Here is an 18652-nt window from a genome sequence, read left to right as displayed (position 1 = left end):
ATTTCAGTGTCAAGTTAGGTAAACTCTCTTCATCCCAACATTTTAAGTAAACTCAGAAAGGATTAGCTTTTAAATGTTCAGTGTTAATATGCTTGAACAATTACACTGAAGTATCCTCAGATTAATTTTAAATGAGTAAGCAAGCATTTAGAAGCACATGGGTCCTACATGTATTTAGTGTCTGAATGTCACAGGCTGGTGTAGCATGAGTGAATTAGGAAGTATGGTGTTCACATGCTGACTGGAGTACTGAGGAAGCGATTGCCTTGCTGAATCTTTGAGAAAGTATTTGACTTTCAAGTATAAGAAGTTTCCATTCTGTATATATAATTGTTATCTAGAAAAGGTCTTTTGGAATATCTTTAAGACCTAATATTTCTTAGTAAATAATAGAAATACAGGTTTGAGGCTATATCTTGAAAAATGAAATGAAAAATTATAGATTTGATTTTTTTGAGACAGGGTCTTGCTTTGTTGTTCAGACCGGCCTTTTATATTCATTGGATGGCCCAGGCTGGCCTGAAACTCAAGGTGAACCTCCTGTTTCAATCACCCATGTGCTGGGATTACCAGGTGTACACCACTATGCCCAGCAGGTTTTTTTTTTTTTTTTTTTTTTTTAATTTAACAAGTTAAATTGTGACTGTAGTCCTTGTACTGATTTTTGAGAAAAAACACAATGATCCTTTTGAGGGCAACATTGGGACACTTTTCAGCAGAATTATCTGAGAATGTGAATATAGTATCCTTCATCAAGAATTATTTTTCAGGGCTGGGGATTTAGCTTAGCAGCATAAGCACCTGCCTTGCAAGCAGGCAGTCGTGAATTCGATCCCCGGTTCTGATTAAAAAAAAACAGAATTATTTTTCAAGTGAGGGACTCCTACTTTTCCCAGTGTTATCTCTTAAACCTTTGGTCATTCTCTGTGGACTGTCTTATGCATATTTCGTCTTTAATTCCTAGGTTAGTTTGCCATTGGCTTTGCGTGAGCTTCAGTTATTCACATTAATAATATGACTTTAGTGGCCTTCATTCCATTCTGCCTTGTTTTTTGACTTCTGGTTCCAGTTTGCAGCTTATTAGCTGTAAGGATTAAAAATTAAAATACATAAATGCAGTATCCTAGTGTATGTTCATTGGGTGGGAAAGCCCCCTGCTTCACTTTTCCTAGACATGGCCTACTCATTTGGATTTAGTGACTTTCCCTGGAAGATTCTACCCATTATGATAGGTCATCACACATAGATATGTTCATGCTGTGACTGCTTCTACTTCCCTGTAAAACATTCTCCTGCACTCAGTATGAACTCCTTGGCTAAAGAGAAGTCTGCGGTGTATTTAGCTGGAGGTCTGGGATGGCAAGCATTTCTGGAAGCTGATACTGGTGTCAGGAGTAAGCTGACAGCAGCCTGAATCTTACCATATTATCCCTGCCAGATGGCTCAAAGAAGTCATTTATGCTTGAGAAAGGTAAGTAGCAAGTTTGAGGACCTCAGGATAAACAAAAGTAAAACTCTTAAAAGATAATTAATTAACTTGAGAGAGGTAGGCTAGGATGGAGATATGATTTTGGTTGTTTCTTTTCTTTCTTTCTTTTTTTTTTTTTGTGGTTTTTTTCGTTTTTATCGGTACCAGGGATCGAACTCACGACTGCCTGCTTGCAAGGCAGGCACTTATGCCACTGAGCTAAATCCCCAACCCCTATTTTGGTTGTTTCTTTACCTTTCACATGAAAAGAAACACACAGCAATTGGTTGTACTCACTGGTACTTTAGAAGACTTCCTTTTGGCTTTTTAAGTGTTTGATTCTGTTCAGAAGTCACCACCCTTGACAAGGCTGATGTGTTGAGCTGTTAACTGTCACACCAGTGCCAGTAGAAGGTTTGATAGGGGAGTCTCGGAGAAAGGAAGAACGGGAGTGCTGAGGAGGGGAAAGAAAGAGCCCATAGTGAAGAGCAGCTCAAGGACTTGAAAGGACACCAACAAATCTTCAGGGACTCTTGGGGTGTGTTTGATGCTTACTTGCATAGTTGAGGTTTCTGTATGCCCAGGGAATGTGCCCTTGACACGTCCTTGGCAGTGGCTCTAAGTTCTGCTTCTTTACGACATGAATTCTGGCCTGGTCAGACTTTCTCCTCATGGTTGTTGCAATGGGTCAGACCTCAACTTAGGCTTCTGTTGCTCTTGCTTCCTGCACTAATGCTGTCCCTCTCCACATCTGCCACCCTCCCAGTACTTGCCTTCTCTCCCTCCCAGTCCTTGACTGCCCTCCCATCTCTTTACTCTTTTTATGTCATGGATAGTCAGCATCTGAGGACATTTGGCTTTGTTTTGTACCATATTTACTGTGGGTTTAAGTATGTCCCATGAAATCATGTGATCATATTAAACACAAAATAATCTTACAGTGAATTAGAGAAGGAAATGAACATTGTAATAAATCACAGGAGGAATTGATAGTTAAAGATTGAAAACCTTTTGTTTATAAACAAGTCTTCTGCAAGTCTTTCATTTATAAATGTAGATCTTGACAGTTCGTATGAAATAATTCTCAGTGTTACTTGCTTGTGTAAAAACGGTGTTTTTCATCTTCTTGGGCCAGTATTCTGCAGAACACAATGTCTAGAAGGGCTGCTGTAACTGGCTTCAATTCTAGAAGGATGGAAACCATAGTGTCTTCTACTGTGGGTCTCAAGTTAGTTTTGGGCAACAGTAGGCAGGTTGTGGTGATTTCCAAGTAAATTCTTAGTACTAGTTGTTTGTTTGGTTGGTTTTGGCAGGATCTCACTATTAGCAGTTCTAGCCTCAAACCCATGGTATCATACTCCTGCCTCAGCTTCTCAAGTGCTGGGAATATAGGCATGTACCACCATGCCTGGCTGTTGTATTTTCTAAAAAAACTTTTTATTGTGGTTAAAATGCATATGAAGCTATGGATTTAGCTCAGTGGCATAAGCAGTTGCCTGGCAAGTACGAGGTTGTGAGTTTGATCCCCAGTACCCCCTATATATATGAAATCCACCATATAAAGATGTACAATATAGTGACATTTAATATGTTCCCAATGTTGTACATTTCTTACCACCATGTAGTACCAGAACATTTTTGTCATCATCCCTAGGAGGAAACTGTATACCCATTAAACGTCTCTCCATTTTATCACCCTAAGCCCATAGCAACTGCTAGTGTGCTTTCTCTCTGTGGATTTGCCTCTTTAGAACATTTTTTAAATTTTATCTATTTTATTTATTTACTTATTTTGTCTTTTGCTATGCAGTTCAGGCTGGGCTTGGGCTCACTTTGTACCCATGCTGGTTATGAACTTGCAACAATCCTCCTGCCTTAGCTTTCTGAGTCCTTGGATTACAGGAGTGCAGATTTTATATAAATGTACCCGTATAATATATGGTCATATGTTCTGGGCTTCCTTTCTTTAGTAAAATTTTGGTAAAGATACACTAAAGATCTGACCTGGATATCACTGTTCCTTCAAAACTGCTCTTTATCATTGACCAGACACCCAGAATATACTGGATAACTTAAAAAGCAGTAATCGGTGTAAAAACAGACGTGGCCAAGTGAAAAGTATCATAAGATACATTAGAAAAAAGGTCAGAAATGTGTGTACCATTGTTAGGGTGGGACCTGGGTTTTCAGGAAGCGTGCTTAAATCATGCTGGCTTGGGGCCGGGAATTTAGCTCAGTGGCATAAGCACCTGCCTGGCAAGCATAAGGTTATGAGTTCAATCACAGGTACCAAAAAAAAAAAAAAAAAAAAAAAAAAAAAAAGAAATCATGATGGCTTGAACTGAACCTTAAACCTTTTCCTAGAAATCAGAGATGACACAATTGGCTTATCATCTCTTTCCTCCTTCTAGTCATTAGTCTTAGGCTACTCATCCCTTTAATAACAGTAGAACATTCTAGATGGGCCAAAGCCCTGGAGGGACTTCTCAGAAGGAAGATTTATGTACTGTAGAACTTTCATTGGTCCTTGAGCCCTTCCCACCTCCCCATCTTGTCTCTTGAAATTCTCAGGAGGTTCAGGGGTACTTGGCCCGTGGCAAAAACAGCTGCCGGCAGCACCTTTTAGCACCTTGGGCTTACGCAACTCCTTGTACATTGTGCTATGAAATTCAAGTGCCAAGGACCTCTCATCTCTGAGCTATATTCTTTGTCCTCCCCTCACTGTTGTCTCTGGAGTTCAGGCATACTTCTGTCTCAAGGAGTGTCACCTCCTAAATACCCATTTTCACTGTGCCTTGTTCTGCCAAAGGACCTGTGATACTGCTTTGGATCCAAATTCTTTTCTAGTGTGTGCCTTTCTCTTTGCCTTCTCTGTGTGGACTGTGACCTTTTCTACTGTGTATTGTCATTCTTCTTCCCCCTTCATGTCATCTCTTAGCAACCCTTTCTCAGGCTTAGAATAACTGGCTTGCCTGATGAGTCTTCCCTTCTCAGCAGATGCACAGAGTTCCCCCAAACATTCTAGCAACTCTTGTTGCGTGTGATAAATTTGCGTTGCATTCAAATAGAGCATAAGTTAGATTTTCTGTCTTGGTTTTTCTCTCTTGTCAGGTGGCAGCTCTCAGAGAAAGGGACCTATAAAGTAATCATGCAAAATGAGATGGCACCAAATTGTCAATCCAAGGGCCAGGTTGGCCTCTAGGTATGCCACTTGCCTTTTTTTTGAGGGGGAGGTCTTTTTTAGTCAGTCTCTCTAACAAGCTGGCCTTCAGTTCACTGTGTAGCCCAGGCTGGTCTCGAACTTGTAACCATCCTCTTGCCTCAGCCTCCAAAATGTTGGATTACAGGTGTGCACCACCACATCTGGCTTCAAAACACTTACCTTGAACCTTTCTTCTAATCAGTAAAATGAGAGAAAGAGAGAGTAGGTATATTGGTTTCTTATTTGTTACTATAACAGATTATTACAAATATAGTGGTTTAAAGTGATACAATTAATTTTCTTACATTGTAGAAGTCTAAAGTGAGTCTGCAGGGTTGCATTCCTTCTGGAAGCTCTAGGGGACAATCTGTTTCCTTGGTTTTCCAGCTTCTGGAGGCTGCCTGCTTTCCTTAATTAGTGGTCTGCTTCTCCATGTCCAAAGCATATCACTCTGGTCTCTGCTTCTGTTGTCACATCTCTGTCTCTCTCTCATGCCTCTTTTATTTCCTCTTCAGGACCCTTGTAATACATTAAGCTCCTCTGAAAACCCAAGGAACGTTTCCCATAAGAAACTTAATAACATCTGAAAGGATCTTTTGTTATGTAAGATAATTTATTCACAGGATCTGGAGATTAGGACATAAATGTCTTTGGGGTCTGTTACTTTGTCTACAGTGGATTCATAGGTCTCCTGGGTTTTTAACTTGTCACAGATCTTAAGATGTATCTTCTACTTACAAATAAGCTTAGGACACATGGTACTGAGTGCATCAACTTCTTGTTAAGTCACATTTATCCACAAGATTTTGAATTTCCAGATTATTTTTAGGGATGCTAGGGCCTGCTACAATTAGTGATAGCACTGTGAGCGTGACTCTTAGGATTGCTCTGGTTTTTGATCGCTTACATGAGAACATTTGATGATGCTACGCTAGCTTTAATTTTGTGCTTTGCGAATTTTAAAAAGACCTCAAAATACTTCATCTATTTCCAATTAGCCATGGATAGTCTTCTGTATCCTCTTAGTTATACTTGTGATTCTCCTGGTTTCTAGTTGTCTTTCCATAGAGTCCTTCAGGTCCTCTTCTATAAGTTGAAATAAATGTGTTGCTAAAGTCTAGAAGCCAGTCTTGTATTCTAACCTAGGTGCTGTCATTATAATTGGTACTTAATTTTAAATTTATGATATTTCACAGCAATTTAGATTGGCATTATATGGGAGTTGTGTTCCCCACTCCACTACCTTTTCACCTTGAATGACTACCATTTAGAAATCTGAGAGAAGGCATCTATGAAATATATTTGTATGGTAACTTAATTGTGTTCTTGTGTTCTCCTTAATGCTCTGCTTATTGTCTTAAAATAGGATTCTTCAAAAGTTGATAAAACTGTTCCTGCCTTAAAGTTTCAAGCCTGCTTTTGGCTGGAATGTAAGAAGTACACAGTATGAACCAAGCAAATAATGTAGCTGGCCTATTGAAAATTTTTTTTCCGTTTTGTCTCCTAGATGCACCCGCTGGGCCTGTGTAATAACAATGATGAGGAGGACTTGTATGAATATGGCTGGGTAGGAGTGGTGAAGCTGGAACAGCCAGAATTGGACCCAAAACCATGCCTCACTGTCCTGGGCAAGGTAAGCACCCAGCCCTCCAAATTGTCACTCTAGTTGCAAAATTGCAAATTTTGCAAGATTGCAAAATTTAAAAAACCTAAATGGTTTTTCACTCAACCATTTCCCCAATGTTTCAAATACAGTAATACCTTGGTTCAGGAACACTTTGGTTTGCAAACAAAAACATTTGGCAAAATTTTGCTTCTGTTTGCAAATTCTGTATCAGGTGACAAATATATAGGACCACGGCCGTCTTCCTCAAAATTATAAAATAAATTAAATTTGTAAACTGAGGTACCACTGTAGTTGGGTATGGGGAAGAGCCATTTCAACCCAGTTGTCCGTCATGGCTGAAGTTACGAGAGTTGAGGACTCAGACATGTCTTGCAGCAGCCTGTTAATGATGTTCGTGGGTTCAGGTTCAGAAGAAGGCTGTCAGCTTCAGTTGGCTTTATCTATTGTCTCCTTGGTGGCTTTGGGAAAATTGCTTCCCCTCAAGGAAGCTGTTCCATGTCTATAAAATGATTTATAATAGACTTTTTCAGTACTTTATCTTACACCCTTGGGGCCAGATGTTTCATAATTATGAGATTTGGGGGCTTAGAGAGAATTGTTTTCCATTAGGTAATCTCTAGGGAATCTGGGGAAACACTTAGTAATCATACTCCTTCATATTTGTATAGCAAACCATATGGATATTCACATTAAATAAGAAAGCTAAAATCTAAGTAACTCATGTTAGGTTAGAGCAGCTTTGCCTTCAAATGAGTTCAGGTCCATTAAGTTTTGCTGCCAACTAAATTACGGAAAAACTCTTAGGTTTTAGAGCTTTTTTGGTTTTAGAATGGTAGACAGCAATTATGGTCTTGTTTAGAACTTACCTCATAGGGTGGTTAGGAGGTGAGATGAGATGCAAATGCCTTGTGCTAGAGTAAATCTTCAAAAAACATTCACTGCCATTGGCCGCTGTCACCCCATTTAGAAGTACTAAAAAAGACTTTTTTAGCCAAGAAGGTCAACATTACTTCTGACTGCAACGTAAGGCAGAAATAAATTTACTTTGGAAAACCATCCATCAAGGACCTTAAAATATAACAGGTAACAGTCTGTTTTAAAGTAGATCATTTTGTTAAAAGGAAAGGTGCAGAGAAAGTTATTTGAATTTTTGGTTGAGGGAAAAGTAGTATCCCTTAAGGGTAATGTTATTGTCCTAATATTTTTTATATTCTCAAAAGTTGCACTTGTAGGTGCTATGGCAAAGACTTTTAGAATAGCATGGGAGTTTCTCCTAGTGCCTTACATCTTAGGCCCTCTTAAGAGATCAAGTAAGAGAAGAGTGGTTTTGACTCAAAGACCCAGAGGGACCCAAAGAAGCCTCTGCCAATGTCTCCTAAATAACTTCTGACCCCAGAGTCCTTCACACATCTAATCTGTGGCTTTTATGACCTTTTTGTTTTGAGAGCACTTATCAAATTTCCTTGCCTTTTTATTGAAAAGTGGAAAACCTAGAGGAATTACTGCCTATTTGGTTTGCAGTTTGAAGTTGAATCAAGGTGGTTTAGGTAGTTTAGGCTGTGATACTTCATTGTTTGAATAGTTAACCAGAGCTAATTAATGGTGGTGGAAGAGTAGTTACACTCCTAGGAAAAATGCCAGTTGCATCCAAAGGGTAGAAATAATGCGTTTCTTGTAGATACTTTGTTTCTAATAGAGACTGTTTTCTCCTGTACTTAAATTGTTTTTATGTAGCACTGGGCTCTTTGTCTTTATTTACTTTGCCCCAGTCTGTTAAGGCTCCATCTTTATGTCTGTCAATAAATGGGTTGAAACAGTGCTCACAGGGACACCCTATTATTTCCGCCCCTCCTGAGATATCCATGCTATGGTTTTACTTGGAGAAGTTTGTGTGGTTTGCTTGGTGGCCTGTGAAAGAGGGAGGGCAATGGAAACCTTAGATATATATTAAGTCATTAAGTACTTTTTAGGTTTATTCATTCACCAAATAATAATTCAATGCAGAGGGCAAGGAACTAAGTCTGTGGTTCTACCTGGCTGACAGCAGCAGGCAGCTCCATGTTTGTTTGAGAAGTCTGGGAGGATGACAAGGCAGCATCTGCTTATGGTTAGTTAGTGCCATTGGCTTAAAATTGACACTTAAATCATTAGCAGAAATGCTTGCTTGGGGCCAAACAAAATAAGACAGTTTCATTTTCGCCTAAAATCTCCCTGCTTGTCTCTGTCTGTCATCTTCTTAAAACGTGATTGTTAGCCAGGTGTGGTGGTGCACACCTATATTTCCCAGCCTGTAATCCCAGCACTCCAGGAGACTGAAGCAAGAGGCATCACCATGAGTTTGAGACTCTCCTGAACTACAAAGCAAAACCTGGTGTAAATAAATAAATAAATGGTTGTTTTCAACTTTATTTTCATTAACTTTGCTGTGTCTGTCTGTCTTTCTTTCTTTCTTTCTTTCTTTCTTTCTTTCTTTCTTTCTTTCTTTCTTTCTTTCCCTGTAAAGAGTGGCAAAGCAATCCTTATAGACAGTTCAGTTTCCTGTAGATAGCATGATTTTCCTTCTACTTCTTCATTTTTAGTGGCTATAGGAAGAAGGGGTAGACAGCAAAGAGAGGTACAAAAGACATAGAAAGAAGGCTAGAGAAGTAACCAACAACAGTAGAGCCCTTACCTACCATATATAAGGCCCTAGGTTCAATCCCCTGCAAAGAAAAAAAGTTAAAAAGGCTTAGGGAAGAAGTACAGCTAGGCCACTGAACTGTGGATGGGGTGGAGGACTCCTGGGTTGTTGCTGAGACTTGTTGAAAACTAGAGAAGGGAGGCCTCGTCAGCCATAGCAGGCCAGGTATTCAGAAAGTCTATAGAAGCTGTGAAATAGTTCAGTGGCACAGTGCCTGCCTGGCAAGCTCAAGGTCATGAGTTCAATCCCTGGTATCTCCCCCAGCCCCACCCAAAAGTCTGTAGAATAATGGAGGGCTAGACACAGACCCCTCTCACCCCACTCTCCCTATCTGTTAACTATCCTTGCCACCTACCCATCCACAGAAAATACCACAGGGAAAAACCTTGAAATAACAGAAATAGGCAAAAAAACCTTTTTTTAAAAGTCCATGAGTTCAAATAAAAGCAAAAAATAAAACATTACCTTGTTTTGTTGCTGAGCACGTTTAAACTCAGGCAACACTATAACCTCATGAGAGAAAAACGACTTAGGACTCTCCTTTCGATTCTGTGGGTAAGGTACAAACTATAAGATCTACTACGGAGGCAGAGGCAGAACTGGGGTGTGGGCAGCCCTCTCCCCACCACCACCACCAAGTAGTAGGCCAGGGTGCCCAGCAAGGCCAAGAGCAAGTCTCTTCAGTCTGGGCCTTGCTTTTTCACTTAAATGTAAAGAGGCTACTCTCTTGGGCCCTTGCTTTTCTCATATTTTGAGTGTCTGGATCATATTTATAAATCTTTCCTCAATATTCTAGTTGAGATTTTAGTTACAATACTGAAGGACAGGCTCCATTACTGGTAACATTTTAAGTCCTAAGAAATGAAAACAAAATTGGCATTTCTGGGCAGCTTGCATTGAAAAGTAAGGGTTTTAAATTATCCCCAAAGTGCAAAGAGTCTATGTTCATGCTCGGAGCATGCATTTTAACCCTTCTACTCAGCCATTATTAAGCATTTTAAGAAACTGCAAAGAATTTAGAAGGCTGATTTTAAATAATTAGCTCCTATAACCCAGCAACCATAAGAGCGTCTGTTGCTCCAAAACACAAAATATGCTGGTCTTTCTAGTGAAGGCCATTTGGTCCTCTTCTGTATCTCCAGGCAGAATAGACCTAGTCCCAGCCCTCCAGGTTAGAGCAGTTCCTAAGGAGAGTTTTGAAAGATAGCATGTTCATCAGACATGCTTCTTTTCAGGGCTTAAGAAGACAGTATGAGGAAGTTAATAAAGTATAAGAAAGGTGGGGGATTTCATGTCGTAGTGACCTTGCCTTGGCTGAGTGACCTTACAAAGGTGACTTCAGTTATCCATGACCTACTCTTTTGTGACAGAGTACTACTGCTGCCTTTGTCATTGTGGAGGTTTTGGGAGATATTCTTGGCTCTACAAATATCAATGCCTGATGAGAGTGTACAAGCAACCATCTTGTGTTGTGTGCCCACAGTGTGCTGGGAGCTTTATATCTAGATTCTTCATTTATTATCATCCTGTCCCATTCTCTTATTATGGTGAAGAAATTGACTCCCAGAGAGGTTTTCTGTATAACCTGAAATAGCTCATAAGAGCTGACATATGAAATAAGAGCAGTCTACTCCTTTATTGGTACTGTATCATTCCCCTTTCTTCTGTCTTGGCCAATTTTTCTTAATAATTGTATGCCATTTTCAGTGTGTTCAGGCTTGATCGCGACTGTTGGGTCCACATGGTTAGAATCTCTGTCAGGCTCCATTGACAGAAAAGGGAAATTTGCTCTCAATGTCCTGGGCAGTGTCCCAGAAGCCTTGTCTGGGTGCTGCTGTTCTTCCAAAGCCAGCTGGCTCCCTCCCCTTCTCTGTGCATCTTTTGTATTCCCTGCTGCCTTTGCCTACTTGTTGGGAGGCACAAACCCCCAATATCTCTGGGTCTGATGCACTTTGTTTTGAGTATAAAAAATTGCAGAAAAAAGTTTCTCAAGTTATTATGGTTTAGGGTTAGGGTTAGCATTAGATATAAACATTATGATTTAGATATAAAAATGTCACTCAGTAGACTCATGTATTTGAAAGGTGATTGGATCATTGGGGGTGAGTTCAAGTATTTTGTGTGCTGTTAATTGGTAGGAGCCTGGTTGGAAGAGATGGGTCACTGGGAGTGTGACCTAGAAGGGTGTATTCTTATCCTTGGCTCCTCCCTTTCCTCTCTGCTTCCAGGCTGCTATGGTGGGCAGTTTTTTTCCACCATGCCCTTCCACCATATCACTTCTGCCTCGCAGCCAGCCAGTCAGCCATGTACTAAAACTTCCAAATTGTGAGCCAAATTAAACCTCTCCTCCTTTAAGTTGTGGGGTCAGCTAGTTTGACCTAGTCATTGGAAATCTGATGAATACAAGGACCCATCTTGGATCAGATGCTTATCTTTAGGCTGATGAGCTGTGTTCTGAGAGTGGAAATACACTGGAATTTAGCGTTTCCCATTTTCATGTACAGAGAGGGAATGAGATGTGTTTTCCAGAAGAGAGCTGGTAGAGGACAGTGCTTGACTGCCATTCCCTAAGTGGGACCTCTGTAGTCACAAGCTGGTGGGTAATATCCTCAGTTTGTACTGAGTCACTCAGAGTGTGTAAGGAAGGACTTCTTGGTTCCTCTGTGCTCCGTAAAGCAAGACCTTTTCTTGTCTAGCATATAGAAGTTGATTGTGATGAGGAAACGCTAGTCCACATGGGTTACAGAGAGGTCAGTAGGTTTTATTGAGGGGCTGTGTGACACAAAAGTGGGAGAATGTGAGATGTTAGGGAAAGGAGGGGGCAGAATCTCCAGAACAAGAAAGAAAAAAGGAAATGTGATATTATTCAAGGGACATTGAAAATTGCTGAGGAAGAAAAAGGCTTTCAGGTTAAGGAGTTTGGTTTTGATTATCTAGGTTGGGAGCCACTGAAGGTTTTTGATGAACCATGTCAGAGGGTCTGGCTTTAAGGATGTTCACTTGGCAGTGATATCTAGGCTGAATGGAAAGGGGGGAGATCAAGTTACACTTTGCTGCTGGATGTCCGAAGAACTAAGTGGACCTAGACATCAATTCTTTTTAACATTTTAGAGATTCAACCCTGTGGAATTGTTGAGGACAACTTATGTTTGCCCTCTGCCCTTCTCTGTTTCATATGTGGGCAGATGTGCATTGTAGAAGTAGCATGGCTAGTAGGGTAGCAAAGAGAAAAACGGCTATATTGTGAATAGCAAGCTGTTCTGTAATCTCACTTCTTGTGAGCATCAGGAAACCATGGCATGGTTTCAGATAACTAGATCTCTGTGTTCAATCTACCAAGCCTCATCCAGACCTCAGAGTGTCTTGGGAACTTCATTGTAAAGAACAAAGACTTTGGTAACCAAGATGTTCTGAAAACAGTCACAGGAAGTCATGTCCCCTTACCCCACCCCCACCAGGCTGGCTGGGAGGATAGGAATCCTGTAATAGTTAAGAGTGACTAAACTAAATTTAAATCCTTGCAGAGTTGTTTACAGTGTGTACAGGTATTGGGGTGTTGGAGCTTAACCTTCAGCATACCATTCTCATTTGGATTTTTGGTTATAGATAAATATTTCCAGGGATACTTGAGTGCCCTGGTCCTTTACCTAAGCCTAGCTTTGCACTCCTGACTATGAGATACCCACCTCAAGAGAGATCGTGAGACTAAAGTTGAGTTAGATCTGCTGGGGATAAAAAGAGAAGGTATAGCTGACTATTCTAGGATCTAGAGCAGTTGTTCCACATCACAGTCATTAGCCTCACCAGGCCTCCTGTAGTCAACAAGTAGGTGTTTATCACATCCCGAGCTCAGGGAGCTGTGCCTATACCTCATGCTTTTGGCATGCTTGGAAGCATTCTGCAAGTGCTTGAGACCTTTTTTGTCTATCCTTTTAAAGTCTTATTGAGTAATTAACTAGGACCAATGCTAGAGAGATTTTGAGTTTTAGACAAAAATTTTGGGGGAGTCGGGTGATACTGGCATCTAAGAGGAACATGTTCAGTATTGTATAGTATACAGGACAACTCCTACCACAAAGAATAAAGGAAAAAGAGAATAATCTTGTAAACAGTGTTGAGGTATAAAGCTCTGTTCTATGATGATACATAAATTTTCTTTTCCTAAAAAAGGCCTCTCATATTCCACTTCTTGCTTCTTTATTCCCTCTCTGCTCCATTGCTCTTTTTTATGACAAGTCCATGGTGCCCATAATGCTGTGTTCTGTAGAACAAGTGGTAAAGTATTGTCATGGCATGTTCTTTTGTGTTTCCGTGTTAAGGATGCAGAGAGCCTAAGCCAGTGGTGGCGAATCTATGTGGGCTGTTTGTATCATTTAAAGCTCTAAAAAGTTGGCCATCATTGGCTAAGCCATGAAGCTGAACAGCCTAGGTACAAACAATAATTTTACTCAGCAAAAGCTGAGTAACTTTGGGCCAACTCTCTTTGCCTATTTTCTCCCTATCCCCTTCTGTAACGATAGTTGTGATTATTAAAATAATTATAATCATATATGACAAGTGCTTAGAAACTCAACAAATTTTAGTTTCTCCCCCCCAACCTATTTCTTCCCAGCACATAGGAGCACATTTGCTAATATGAGATGAGGTGGGTTTCTTGTTGAGGAAGTTTTGAAAGCTCTGCAGATTTATTTTGAGGAACACTTGAGTAAATGTCTCCCTTATTTGGTTAAAAAGGAAAGCAAGAAAGGAACTTAGTTTGAAAAAAAATTAGATCAAGAGAAAAAGATTGGCATGATATGAGTGGAAAAACTCAGGCAATACCATTTTTCCTTCTGTCACAAACTTTTAATTGAGTGTTTTTCATCTATACCTAAATCTTCTGGGAACCTCATGGCTAAAAGACTGCTCAAACACAATACTTAAAAAAAAAAAAAAAACTACACAAGAGACATTTACAGCTGTAAAACTCTAGCTGAAAACATTATTTGAAATTAGCTGGGTAGGGTTAAGAGAATTTTCAAGATAGAGTGAATAAATGGAACAAATAATGTGCCAACCTGAGATGCCTGGCCACTTCCTAGGGTGGGAAACCTGGTTATCTCCAAGCTATGGCCACAGTGAGGTTATCCTAGAACACAGGAGACAGACAGCATGACAGGCCATCTGACAAGCTCATCAAAAATAGCTATCTAACTGGGCATTTGGCTTTCGTCTGTAATTCCAGCACTCTAGAAAGCTGAGGGAGGAGAATCACAAGTTTGAACCTAGCCAGGCCAACTTAGTGACTCAGGAAAGACAGAGTAAAAAATGGGGAAAAGAGGAAAGGGGCTGCTGTAGATGTAGCTCAGTGTAAAGGTCCTGGGTTCAGTTCACAGTATCACCAAAAAGGGAAAAAAGAAAAACAAAAACCCTACTTCTTGTGAAAGTGTGAGTTGTACTTCCCCCTGGACAAATAATGGGTTTGTATACAACTAGAGGTTGAACCTAGGGACTTGATAGTGAGTTACATCCCCAGCCTGTCTCTCTGTCTCTCTGTCTCAGACTCCACCCCCTCACCCCCTAGGTTTCACAAAATCACTACATTGTCCATGCTGAAATTTGTGGCTCTCTTGCTTCAGCATCCCACAGTGTCAGGGTTACTGGTATGTGCTGTGACACCCAGCTTCAGACAGGCTTTTATAGCTGAAGACAAATAGTCTGTAACCAAGAGGTTCCCAGAGGTGTACTTGTATAACACCTGTGCAGTAGAGAAAGGAATGGGGGCATGGGAGAGAACCTGTATGCTGGCCTTGGTCACTGGACTCTCAGACTTCAGAAAAATGCCATTTGTTATCTTTCATTTTCAAAAGTACCATATTTTATTTGATAAAAGGTACAAGGAACATATTGGGCTACATGTTGAATGATTTTTTTTCCTTCCTAGTTATAAAAGTAATAATTTCAATGCATTCCAATCTAAGTGTTGTTGTATTCAATTTTAGTTAACCTAAAGAATTTGTGCTACTTCTCATGCAGTGTAAAGGAACTTGGCTTTTGTTATTCTGTATTAACCTGTGGTACAAGTTTTCATAAATGTATTGACTCTTAAATGTACCTCGGGGAAAAGAATGTGAAATTTAAACTGTTCAGCTTTACATACTTTATGTTGCATGTATTTATAGCAGATGGCTTATAAAAATCAGGTTTTTTCTTGGTGCTTTTCTATTTTAAATTCTAACTGATAAAAATCTTAACATTTTTATGACTTGTTTTTTTTTGTTTTTTTTTGTTTTTTTTTTTTTGGTCTTTTTTGTTTTTATCAGTACCAGGGATCGAACTCATGACTGCCTGCTGAGCCAAATCCCCAGCCCCTATGACTTCTAATTTTAAGGATATATTCAAATTTTATAGCATTCATGTATTTTACTATTTCAATTACTATTCAAAATTTTCTGGTTCCTTTCTTTGTCTTATTTTTAAGTGTGTCAGTAGTATAACCCATATCTATTATAATTTTATATCCTAGTGCCAGTAATAGAATCTAGCTCATATAGTAGACACTAAGAAAGTATTTATTACATGTACAAATTAATTATGAAGAGTTTAATAATACAAGGAAAGAAAACTATCTTTAATTCTGTTTAATATAAATGCTCTCAATTGCATTTATTCCCTTTAAATCTTTCCCGAGCACATGTTCTAATGTAGTTCTTAAATGTAAAAATGATGTCCTGGCCCTTTTAAATTAAATGATACATGCTAGTCATTTTACTGATTTATTATCATTTTCATCATATATAATTGTAATAGTTGTTCATACAACATTAAAAGATTTAGTGATGACATTTCCCCAGAGTTCAAGATTGCTGCTATGCTTAACCCTTATAAGTAAACTAAACTAAAATCTTTATTTGTATAGGGTGGCTTTTAGATCCCCCAACTTTAAATTATTTCCTTCGGATAATATTCCAAGAGGATACTATAGGTAAAGTTATGAACCTTTTTTGAAAGTAGGCTGCTGTTATGGGGACAAGGTCTTGCTGTGTAGCTCAGGATGGCCTTGAACTCACATCAATCTCCTGCCTCAGCCTCCCTAGAGCTGGGATTACAGGAATATGCCACCATCCTTAGCAATTATTGTTAATTTGTTTCCTTTACTAATTTGAAAGATTAAAAGTAATATTTCATTGCTTTCATTTGCAAAGCAAATGATACCTAGCAAATATTAAACTCTAAGCATTTTTCTATATGCTAACTTAGTTTCTTCTCATCAATTGTGTATTCTTTTCCACAAATTTATGGGTAAATCTTAATATAACGTTTGTGTGTTTGTTTGGGGTGCTAAAGATTGGAAAAATGTTAGGCAGTGGGCCGAGGATATAGCTCAGTGGCAAGGTGCCTGCCTCATATGCACAAGATCATGAGTTTGATTCCTGGTACTGGGGAAAAAAAAAAATGCTAGACAAGTTCTCTGTCAATAAGCAATATCTCCAACCCTTTATTTTTTAATTTTGATACAAGAGCTTGCTAAGTTGCCCAGACTAGTCTCAGACTTGTGATTCTCCTGGCTCAGGCATTTAAGTAGCTATATATACATATAGCTATAGACACATACCCTAACATCCAGCTTAATATAGTTTTAAAATAATTCATTGTCATTTGGAGTTTGTCGTTTGCAGTGCTGGGGATTGTACCCAGGGCTTCGTACATGATAGGCAAATATTCTACCATTGAGCTACAACCCCTCTCCTGGAATGTTTACTTAGCCCTTTTACTTGCTTATTTTGTTTGTTCAGCTTTTCTTGATACACAAAAATTACGTGTGTTCAATTTTTGTTTTTGAGACAAGGTCTTACTGTGTAGCCCAAACTATTCTCAAACTCAGGATCCTACTGCCTCAGCTTCCTGGGTGCTGGAATTACAGAGATGTAATTACCATCATGCCTCCAGAAGTTTGAAATTGTTACATAATCTTCACTCCTTCATAATTTCTTGTTGCTTTGAAGCTCATTCTATTCTTTGCTTTGTAAACTTAAAATCATCCTTTTTTGCTTTTTCTGGTTGCTGTTTTTCTTTCAATATATTATACCTTTAAATCACTCAAAACAATTTACTATGTAGTATCAGGAATGGATAAGTAGTGTCTTTCAAAGTTCTCCCAGTACCTGCTAGGTTATTTCCTTCATTCTGTATATTCCCCTTCTTTTAGAAATGTATTCTGTTCTATGTTCTATTGTAGGATCAATATAACTACAGTTACAATTTGTCCCTTGTTGGGCTAGTACAACACCTTTTTTCTTTTTTCTTTTTTTTTAAAGCATATGTTTCCATAGCTAAGTGAACTATGCATGTAAACACATTTATAAAAATTTACCTGTGAATCAATGAAGTGAATGTCTATCTGTGTTGTACTTTACATTAAGATATTCTAATTAATCCTCTTCCTTCTACCCATTATATCGTATCTATGCCCTAAACTCTGTCAGCACTGGGAATTGATTTCAGAATCTGTGTTCATTATCATAATTGCCAGTTCAAGTTTTATTCCACCCCACCAAGAACGTGTGGGCACACTCAAATATTTTTTGTTTTGTTGTGTTAATATTAGAAAGATATATTACAGTGTAAATCAGCCACAAAACATACTTCAGCTTCTTATTGCCTAAGATTATTTCATCATCAAAACTTTTCTGCCCATTTCTATTATGCAAATATGACGCCACCCCCACACGTGCATACTGGGGATCAAATTCAAGACCTAGTGCTTGCCAGGCAGGCACTTATGCCACTGAGCTAAATCCCCAGCCCCACAAATACGTTTTTAGACAGTTGGATTTTATATAGAAACAGAACACAAAGGCCTCCTCAGACTGTTTTATGTGAAGGTTTTCAAGAAAAAACATATACATTGGTTTTTAGTGTATTCATAGAATGGTACAACCATCACTACAGTTTTAGAAAATTTTCTTGTTCCTTATATAGCCCAGTTACTCCTTGTATAGCCTTATTACAAGTCCCTTATCAGATTCATGAACATTTTTGAAACCCCAAAAAGAAATCCTTTACCTTTTAGCAATCAAATCCCTACCTTCCAGCTTTCCTTCCAGTTCTGGACACCCAGTAATCTTGTTTCTGTCTATGGAGTTGCTTATTCTGGATATTTCTTATAAATGTAACTATATATTATATGGTCTTTTAAATCAAGTCTCTTTAACTTACCAAAATGTTTTCAAGGTTTATATAAGTGTGTAGTATGTATCAATGCTTTTTTTCCCCTCTCCTTTGGTTCCCACTTTTCCTTGTGACTAACTATCACATTGTATGGACGTACCATGGTTTATCAATTGATGACAATGATTGCTTCCACTTTTTGGTTATTATATATAATGCTATTGTGAGCATTTGTGTACAACTTTTATATAAGATAAAGGTTTTCATTTTTCTGTGTACCTAAGAGTGAAATTACTGAATCAAATGATAACTCTATATTTAACCTTTTAAGAAACTGCCAAAACATTTTAAGTGGCTGTAGCACTATTTCCTATCAGCAGTATTTGGGGGTTCCACTTTCTCTACATCTTCGTTAATACTTGTTATTGCCTCTCTTTGATTGTCCTGCTGGGTATGAGGTAGAATCTCATTGTGGTTTTGATCTGTATTTCCTTGCCGGCTAATGATAGTGGTCATATATTTTAG

At 38.9% G+C, this 18652-nt stretch overlaps 1 protein-coding gene across 2 annotated transcripts in view; it reads left to right on the top strand.

Moving 5' to 3' along the window:
* The window catches only part of Znrf3 (zinc and ring finger 3), a 157035-nt gene that overhangs the window by 84102 nt on the left and 54281 nt on the right, over positions 1-18652 (top strand). For both annotated transcript variants that reach the window (XM_003478026.4, XM_063225994.1), the window contains exon 2: positions 6178-6303. In XM_003478026.4, the coding sequence (XP_003478074.3) occupies positions 6178-6303 (126 nt within the window). The remainder of the gene's footprint in view (positions 1-6177; positions 6304-18652) is intronic.

The sequence above is a fragment of the Cavia porcellus genome, unplaced genomic scaffold (assembly GCF_034190915.1).
Source record: "Cavia porcellus strain 051 isolate PalLab524CR breed Dunkin Hartley unplaced genomic scaffold, mCavPor4.1 scaffold_16, whole genome shotgun sequence".
NCBI lineage: Eukaryota > Metazoa > Chordata > Mammalia > Rodentia > Caviidae > Cavia > Cavia porcellus.
This window is presented reverse-complemented; position numbering and strand designations above follow the sequence as displayed.